We start from the raw sequence: 10005 nt of genomic DNA, 5'->3' as shown, positions 1-10005 counted from the left end.
CCGGGCGGTAGTGTGCGCGAGCGAGTGAAGGAAACGGTCGTCGCTCCCACTCTACACATCTGGTACCGCAGTCAACCTCTCAGAAAATGTCCTCGGACTTCGAGGTTTACGAGCAGGATTTCGGCACCTTGACAGCAGAGATCACCAATAAAGTGGGGAGGATACCGAAACTATCTGGAGGTAGGGAGGCTGTTCTGCTGGAATATACTTTTCCTGTTTGGCCGGGTGTTGAGGAGAGAGAGCCGAGGGATGACTGAACCTCGCCGTCCAGGGATTGGGTTCGCATTCTGATGATCGGTCTTAAATGACGTATTTGAAAAATATATATACATAAAAGTTTAAAGTTCGAAGCATTTTTAATCAGTAACAGAAGTAGACGCTGAACGATGGGAAGGTAAGGTTGATTTGAAAGGCAAGGTGTTAATTATTCATAAGCAATTAGTATTGAACGAAATGCAGTGAAGTGTGTTGACATGCACCATGTCATCGAGACAGTATCACAGTAAAACCGAAACTTGGACTCGATCAACATTCGTTCATGTTAAGCAGAAATTGCTGGCTAACAATCGGAAATGTTAACCTGGTTAATTTCCCCCCTCCTCTTAACCTGTCGTTTCTGAAGACTTTTTTAGAATCAGACTACTGGCAAAGACCTCCTAAATAGACCTAGGATCAAACCTTGATATAAGAGCAAAATACAGCTGAAATAAGAACCGAAAATGCTCGTGACACCCAACAGGTTCAGGAACATCAGGGGAGAGTAGTAATTGTTTGGAATCTAATGTCTCTTTGGATGATTGGTTGAAATTACAAATCTATGGTTTTAAAAGCAGGCTTGGACTTTCTCCCTGTGGTGTCCTGACTGCCGGCTCAAAAATAGCATATTAGTTTTGAGAAGATTTGTACCTCAGGTTGAGGTTCTGGATGTAGGTTTGCTCGCTGAGCTGGAAGGTTCATTTCCACACATTTTGTCACCCTACTAAGTACCATCTTCAGTGGGCCTTTGGGTGAAACACTATTGGTAATTCCTGCTTTCTATTTATATGTTTGGGTTTCTTTGGGTTGGTGATGTCATTTCCTGTTCTTTCTCAGGGGTGGTAGATGGGGTCTAACTAGATGTGTTTGTTGATAGAGTTCCGGTTGGAATGCCATGCTTCTAGGAATTCTCATGCAGCTTCGTTTGCATCAGAACCTTATTTCAACAAGCCAACACACACTGCAGCACAGAGGAACTACACAGAACAGAGGAAAATCATCTATACCATGTATTCAAAAAGAATGGGTAACCAATGAACACAATCCGTTAATTTCTCAGCAACAAACCCAAACAAGCAGACAAAATACATCCAGAAACCTTAGCCACCCTTCCCTGCATTAGAGACGTCTGGGAAATGACTGCCAAACTACTCGGACATCTTGGCATCATGGTAACCCACAAACCCACCAACACACTAAAACAGCAGCTAATAAACTTGAAAGACCCTATACAGACAACAAGCAAAACTAATGTCATTTACAAAATACCGTGCAAGAACTGTAACAAACACTACATTGGACAAACAGGCAGAAAACTAGCCACCAGGATACATGAACATCAACTAGCCACAAAACGAGATGACCCTCTCTCACTAGTATCCTTAAGTACAGATAAGGAAAGACACCACTTCGACTGGGACAACACACATCCTAGGACAAGCCAAACAGAGACACGCACGAGAGTTCCTAGAAGCATGGCATTCCAACCGGAACTCTATCAACAAATAGATCGAGTTAGACCCCATCTGCCACTCCCTGAGAAAAAGAACAGGAGATGACACACCAACTGAAAAAAACCCAAACATATAAAGGCCCACTGAAGGTGTTACCTAGTAGGGTGACAAAACGTCTGGAAATGAATCTTCCACCTCAGTGAGCAAATGTACATCCAGCACATTGGTATCAGGACATGGGAGTGAGGAAGCAAAGTTGGCTGATGGTTGGAGGAGGTTGATAACATTTCAAGGTAGACATGTAGGTAAGTGACTCCCTATGATATACACCCTATCCCCCATTTAAACTTAGGGTCAGTAGTTTTGTTCTGAAGAAAACTGCTTTGTGCTGAGTTTTTGGTTTTACTGGGGAAGAAATAATTAAGGATGGATGTGACGGCTTTGTTTATTTACTTTAATTGAAATACATGTATAATCTCATTACAAACAAAATATTGGCAGTTGCTGGAACTCTAATGAAAACAAAGTGTAGGAAATACTCATTCCTGAAGAAAGGCTTATGCCCGAAACGTCGATTCTCCTTCTCCTTTGATGCTGCCTGACCTGCTGCGCTTTTCCAGCAACACATTTTTAAGCTCTGATCTGCAGTCCTCACTTTCTCCCAGTGTAGGAAATACTCAGCAAGTCTTGTAGCATCTGTGAAGAGAAACACTTTGAGCCATGTATGGCAGATTAGATTACATTACAGTGTGGAAACAGGCCCTTCGGCCCAACAAGTCCACACCGACCCGTTGAAGCGTAACCCACCCATACCCCTACATTTACCCCTTACCTAACACTACGGGCAATTTAGCATGGCCAATTCACCTAATCTGCACATCTTTGGACTGTGAGAGGAAACCCACGCAGACACGGGGAGAACGTGCAAATTCCACACAGTCAGTCGCCTGAGGCAGGAATTGAACCCGGGTCTCTGGCGCTGTGAGGCAGCAGTGCTAACCACTGTGCCACCGTGCCGCCCACAGCAGGATAATATGTATCTATGCATTTTAGTTAAATAGCTGTAAACAAAGGCAAATATGAATGATTTTGTTGTCATATATCTAGGAAATGCATTGAAAAGTATTTCATTGCCACAACTCTGAGCTATTTTGAGTGGCAAAAACAATAAAAAGCAATTGCTTACATAGGTTTCTTCTTCTGTTCAAATTGGGTCTCAAGCATGGCTTCAGAGTTTCTGTAAGATCTCTGCAAGGTGTTCTGGGCCTCAAGGAGACCCTGCTTTGGGTACCACAATGATGATACCCCAGGAGATCCCAGCTCTACTGCTGCTGCCTCCTCACTGATACTGCCAAGTGTCCTTGCAACATAACCGCTGCCTCACCACTACCAAGCGTCCAGTAATTGGGCCTACCACAGCCAGGAGTTACCACTCAGGGCAACGTCAAGAGTCCAGGCATTGTGTCTACCACAGCAAGGGATCCCTGCTCCAGGCCCAGCCTCGGCTAAGAGTCTAGGTTCTGGGCCTGTCACCATCAGGAGTCTGACTTGAGGCACTGCTATTGCCACCAGGTGTCTCCATCCTTGCTGTCAACACTGCAGCCATCCCTTCTGCTAATATTGCTCTGACCTCAAAGCAAAAAAGCTGAAAAGGAGAGAGAAAAGGATACTACCGGCTTCGAACAGACAGGCTGAACACCTACCTACTGTGCTGGCATCGCCACCTTGAGTCTATCTTAGATATTTAATTATCTTAAATATAAGAACAAAGCATTTTTCCCCTGAATTTAGTAAAAATGAAGCAGAATCGATTTCCTGGAAAATAAGTTAATATTATGTTGTTCACTTTCTTAAAACATAGTCAATAAGTACCTGCTTAATTAAGTATAGACACATAATCAAGTAAACAACAGGTTCTGCTGTGTCTATGTAACTTGTTGAATGTAACTTGTTGAAGATGGTTCCCAAAGTTGGGTTAATGTTCTGGAATGTAACTAAATTAACATGAGACCTTATATCTTTGTGCCTTTCTCAGGAGATTGAGAAATTTGATTTGGTGAGGTAAACTTGATTCTTCAAATAACCCATTCACTTTCCATATTTTTACAATCCTGAATGAGGCAATGAAACTCCTTTATTTTGATCATAGTATAATGCAAAGTTTGAGAATTTCACATTTACTGTTCAGTTATTATTTGGGATTGAGATCCCCCTACCCATCATGTGTAGCTTGGAACAGCAGAAAGTTGTTTAGAAGGAGAAGACTTAGCTATTTTCTCTATTTCTAGAAATGACAGGACTTATTGTTGTCTTTTCTTTTTATTGTTTTAATGCCTACATCTGCTAGAATTTAGAATGTGTTAACATGTGTCAGTCTTTGACATAATGTTTTGCTTTCTGAAGGGACTGCCCCCTCTGGGGTGCTGTTGTTTATCACCTTGTTGTTTGGAACTGATGTTTTGAAAAGCAGTGGCTGTTTGTTTACCTCATCCATGGCCGAAGGCGCAATCTTTTGTAAGACAGAAATGTATTTATTTTGCCCAACCTACTACATGAAATTCAAAGACCCCTAAAAATTGGATTTTAACAGGTTTTTGTCCTAGATGTTTCTGGGTTGGTGAATTAGCAAACTTTACTTTCAAATGCCTAAATTCAGCAGCCAGTTTTTGATCCTGGTATGCATGTGTGATGACCTTCTGAAGGCACTGAATTTTACAACATTAACATTGATTTCCAACACAAATGTCTGCATGGGGTAGGTTCACTTAAATTTATTGGTCATCCTATTTCAGGCCTGATTCCGTTGACAAATTTCTCTTACTTAAATGTTAGATAAAAATGAGAGCACTGCCAAAGAGTGATGTGGCGACTTCAATTAGCTGAAATGTAAGTCATCTAAAAGATGATGAATGCATGACATCATAGAAATGTAGAATGATGTAGCATACAACAAGACCATTTCCCTGGTGTGCTTGTGTCAGCTCTTTGGTAAGTCAGCCAATTAGGTCCACCACACTGCTCTTTCCATATACCTTCTACCTTCTTTTTCCCCTTTTGAAATTTCTTTTATGAAAATTAATACTGAATCTACTTCCATGACATCTCAGACAGTGCATTCCCAATCACAGCAACCTGTGGACTTAAAACTGTTTCTTCACATTGCCTCTGGTTCTAATTTTGAGCACCTAAATTAAATTTCATCTTAGTCTTCTCTCTTTGAAAGAGAATAGTCCCAGTTTCTCCAGTTTCTCTGCGTAACTGAAGTTCCTGATCAACATTGTGGTCAATCTCATCTGCACTCTCCAAGGTCTTGACGTCCTTTCCTAGAGTTCGCTGAGCTGAAAGTCATCACATGACTATATTTGATAGATATTTAGCATTATTTCCTATTGTTACTGACAAAACCAAGTGCAGATTGGGCTGTTATCCTGACTAAATGTTCTCATCTGTCCATAATTGTAACCTTGTGGTTCAATACCGTAGCACACCTCCCTTGTCCCTTTCTTCTATGACTTGAATACAATAAATGTTTCCAAGCAAGCTCAAAATAAACTGCTGGAACTGAATCTCGTATCTGTGCACGTTTTGTAGCTGTCTGTTTTGAACATTTAGCAATTTTGAGCCTTAGCAAAGTAACAAGTTGAAATGAGTTATGTAATTCTCAGCTGAATGAATTCTTTCTTCATAAAGCACATACTTCACTAAAACCTTATGACTATTCCACTGGCAGAAAGTTTCCTTTAAATGACTACATTTTTGTTATTGAAGCAACTAAAGCTGCACCTACCATCAACAATTATTGAAAATACTACTTTATTCCAATTACGTGGCCTGACCTGTATTTGAACAAACAAATTGGCTACCCATAAAATAATAGAGTCCTTAGATTTATCACCCAGTTCCTCAGCTTGTTACCTCTATCCTTCAAAGAAGTACTATGTTGAAAGTTTCCAGAGTGCAGACTTCAGAATGATTAATGCAAACTTCTGCAATCCCTAAGATAGTGATTTTAATTGCTGCAATACAATTTGAAAATACTTACTTAATCTACAATTTTATTGAAATAACTAATATTGAAATATTCATTTGAGTGAACTGTAAAAAAAAGTTGCATTTCAATTTCAATCTTTAATTTATCATATTACACATTATATAATTCATCAATATACGGTGATTAATGATTAGTGACATAAAATAATGTGATTAAAAAGATTTTTGACATAGCTAGTGGTAATATTCTAGAATGAGCTATCTAAATGGAAGACAGATTTACTGATTCCTTTTGTGTGCTGATCCAATTTCTTTTTGAAAGCAAAGCAAATTGTGGGGCTCTGGAGAAAGAACCTGGAAGTGGAGCGAGCTGAATCTAGGAGAGAACTGGCGCAGACATTGAAGATTGAATAGCTTTCTGCTGTGCTGTAACTGTTCTATGATTATGTGTTGCCATGTACTAATGGCATAGATTGCTTTCCGTCAAAACTAGGACACTAGCTGAATCCCGAGGAGCATCTCAATACCCTAAGGAAGTTAATATACAATACTGTCTTTAAAACATTATATATAATTACTGTTTTTACCATAAGATTTTGGCCTATGCAATACTTTAGTAATATGATTAAGAGACTAAGCTAAACAGTACTTCATTAAGAAATAAAAGATTTAGCCTCAATTTTATCTTGGCATATATCAGTCGAAGTAGGGGAGATGCCATACATGAATTTTAAAATGACTTTTTTCTCAATGGCGGGAGGAGGATAGGTACGTCCACAGTGTTGGTAGGAAAGCAATTCCAGGATTTTGACCCAGTGGCACTGAAAGAATAGTGATATGTAAGTCTAAATCAGAGTGGTGTATTGTTTGGAGGCAGTTGATGATACTCCATTGCATTTGCTGTCCTTATTCTAGGTGGTAGAATCTTTAGTAAGTTGTTGCATTTCATCTTGTAGATGGTATGCACTGTGCAGTGGTGGACAGAGCGAATGTTGATGGTGTGCTTAGGGTGACAATCAAGTGGGCTGCACTGACCAGGATGTGGTTGGGCTCCTTGACTGTGTAAGAGCTTCTATTTATCAAGTGAAGAGCAGCCCCTTACACTCCTGACTTGTACTTTTGTGTGCTTTGATTTTTCATTGTTTTAATTTATTATAATCTTTGTTCTTTATTCTTTTGATTTGGAGCTGTGAACTGTGAGCTGAAAGCTAAACTTTGGATTATGCGCAACAGCTTATTTGTTCCCTTTGTTTCAAATGAACAGTTACTTATTCATGGAATCAGGCCTGGTAGTTAATTACAGGCTTTTTCTTGTTAAAAAGTGTTGTATGAATGCTTAGACTTCGGGAGGTCTTATACTCAAACTGATGACAGATAGAATCATAGAGTTGTACAGCACAGAACAGATAGATTGGTCATGCTCACCAAATATCCGAAATTAATACAGTCCAATTTGCCAGCATTTGGCCCATAGATCCCTTCCTATTCAAGTATTCATTCAGCTGCCTTTTAAGGGTTGTGATTGTACTAGCCTCCAACACTTCCTCTGGCAGCTTATTCCGTACATGCATTACCCTATGTGTGAAAAGGTTGTCCCTTAGGTCCCTTTTAAATCTTTCCCCTCTCACCTTAAACCTATGTCCTCTAATTTTGGACTTTCCTACCTTGGGAAAAAGACCTTGACTATTCACTCTATCCATGTCCCTCATGATTCTGTAAACTACTATAAGGTCACCCCTCAGCCTCCACTCCAGGAAAAATAGCTGCAGATTATTGAGCCTCTCCCTATAGCTCAAACCTTCCAAATCTGACAACATCCTTGTAAATCTTTTCTGCACTCTTTCAAGTTTAACAAGATCTTCCCTATAGCAGGGAGAATAGAATTGAATGCAGTAATCCAAAAGCAGCCTAAACAATGTCTAGATTAGCTGCAACATGATGTCCCGACTCCTATATTCAATGACTGAGCAATAAAGGCAAGAATACCAAAATGCCGCCTTCACTACCCTGTCTACCTATGACTCCATCTTAAAGGAGCTATGAACTTACACCCCAAGGTTCGACAACACACCCAAGACCTTACTGTTAAGTGTATAAGTCCTGGGACTCTGCAAGATGGTGGCGATTCCGTAGAACTGCTGTGGATAGCTCTGCCTAACAGCCAAGGCATACTGGTATTTATTTGCCATCCCTGGCCAACTTATGTGGTGGAATTATTAGTTTAAAATCTTACAGAGCACATATTTGTTAACATTTGGGAGTGGGAAGGATGCCAAAGGGAAAAGGAGCGAGCAAACAGCAGCAGGGGGGACACTCCCCAGCTGCACCTACCACACCAGAGATTGCTGCAGCAGCAGCAACCTCTCCTGAACACCCCAGGGACCTGACAGATTCACAGGAATTGGCTGCGGCGATGGAGAGACTTACCTAGAAAGTTGGGACTGCGATTGAGGAGATCTGTGTGAAGATTCGTGCCCAGGTCCAACCTATCACATCCATGCTGCAGAAGCATGAGCAGGAGATCCAGGGCCTCGGGGAAGCAGCTGGAGGAGGTGGAGAGTCGAACTAAGGCCTCGGAAGCTGCGATGGGGGTTCTCATCCAGTCCATTCCAGGTGCTGGAGCAAGAGGTGTGGGCCTTGCGAGACCATATCGATGACCTCGCAAATCGAGGTTGGAGGATAAATCTCCGAATTGTCGGGCTCCCTGAAGTGAGGAAGGTGAGCAACCAAGTAAAAACAATGACTGCAGATGCTGGAAACCAGATTCTAGATTAGTGGTGCTGGAAGAGCACAGCAGTTCAGGCAGCGTCCACCAGTCAGCTTCTTTGAAAGCTGGCAGCCGAAGTTTTTGGGCCTTCACATCGAGTCCAGCAAGCTGCAGATTGAAAGGGCTTATTGGGTTAGTGCACAGGGTGTTCTTTGTTGTCTCCTTTTTTTTTTGTTTTTTTCTGTTTCTCTTTTCGTCACAAGTCGGGGTGACATGAAGCCAGGGATGGGTGGACTTTGTCTTTTTTCTGTTGATTGAAGGATCATCTCCTGGTTTTATTTCTGGCCTAAGGCTGGGGCACAGTCCAGGTTTGAAGGAGCTGTGAAGGAGGGGATGGGTAGGGTGAGTGCCCCGTACGGGCAGGGGAAAGAGTCTTCCATTCAAGGTTTTATAGTTGGTTTTCTTTGTAGTTTTTTGGTAGTAATAGTTGTTTATAGTTATGATAGAGAAGTTTTTGTATATATGGTTTTTTGATTCTATGAGTCTTTATTTACTTATGCTCGGTGCTTTGTAGCAGGGTTCTCCCTCCGAGTGGTGCAAGGATCTCTAAAGGGGATATAGCTAAGTGTCTTATTAAATGGTGCACCTGGAACATTTAGGGAAGTCATTTGCCTGTTAAAAGGAAAAAAGTGCTTTCTAGCCTTAAGAGGGAAAGGGATGATATCACTTTGTTGCAGGAAACCCATCTTGATGATATGGAACACCTGAAATTACAACAGGGGGGTTATGACTGGGTATTCTTTTCATCCTTTACTACTAAAGGTCAGAGAGTGGCGGTACTTATTCAGAAAAATCTTCCGTTCACATTAGAGCACGTGAGAGGTGAGCAGGGACGGTTTGTGATACTTAAAGCCTGATACATGGGGAGGAATATGGCTTTTTAAGTGTCTACTGTCCTCCGGCGCATCCCCTCAAATTTGTGATTAGTGCTTTCTCTAAGCTGAGTGCTTTTGGAACACGGCACATTATTATGGGGGGGGGATTTTAATTGTCTTTTGGATCCGACAGTGGACAGGATGCCTTGTGGGCCCCCAACTGTTTCTTCACAGGCCAAGCAGGTGGTTGTCTTATGCAAGGAGTTGGGGCTGGTGGAAATTTGGAGATGTCTTCACCCTACCGGCAGGGACTTCACCTTGTTTTCAAACCCACATAAATGTCACACAAGGATTGACCTCTTTCTGGCTCCCTTGGCACTTCTGGATTCGATTATGGGTTGTAAAATTGGGAATATAGCAATCTCTGATCACGCAGCGGTATATTTGGAGGTTAAGGCCAAGAGTGAAGGGCTAGGTTTGTGGCACTGGCGTTTGGACCTTTTTCTCCTTAAGGATTCCAAATTTGTGGAATACTTTTTGAAGGAGTTTCAGGAATTTTTGACTATCAACTTTGGCACGGCTTGTAGTCTGTCTGTGCTATGGGAGACCTCGAAGGGATTCGCTTTTTCCTATTTGGCTAGCTGGAAACGACAGGAGGAACAGCAGCATCTACTTGAAAGCCACCGAAACGGCATATTTTGCGCGGCGTTTGCTGACTAAGCTA

The 10005-nt window shown here is 41.6% G+C and overlaps 1 protein-coding gene across 5 annotated transcripts in view; it reads left to right on the top strand.

Annotated features, from left to right (window-relative positions):
- Positions 1 to 48: 48 nt before the first annotated feature.
- Positions 49 to 10005, top strand: part of vti1a (vesicle transport through interaction with t-SNAREs 1A) — a 334105-nt gene continuing 324148 nt past the window's right edge. For all 5 annotated transcript variants that reach the window (XM_087998891.1, XM_087998893.1, XM_087998889.1 and 2 more), the window contains exon 1: positions 49 to 180. In XM_087998891.1, coding sequence (XP_087855017.1) covers positions 87 to 180 — 94 coding nt within the window. In that variant the 5' untranslated portion in view covers positions 49 to 86. The remainder of the gene's footprint in view (positions 181 to 10005) is intronic.

The sequence above is a fragment of the Chiloscyllium plagiosum genome, unplaced genomic scaffold (assembly GCF_037043375.1).
Source record: "Chiloscyllium plagiosum isolate Xiang-an unplaced genomic scaffold, Cpla_swu_hap1 HiC_scaffold_22, whole genome shotgun sequence".
Taxonomy (NCBI): domain Eukaryota; kingdom Metazoa; phylum Chordata; class Chondrichthyes; order Orectolobiformes; family Hemiscylliidae; genus Chiloscyllium; species Chiloscyllium plagiosum.
The sequence above is the reverse complement of the archived record's forward strand: the minus strand, read 5'-3'. Positions and strand labels throughout refer to the sequence as shown.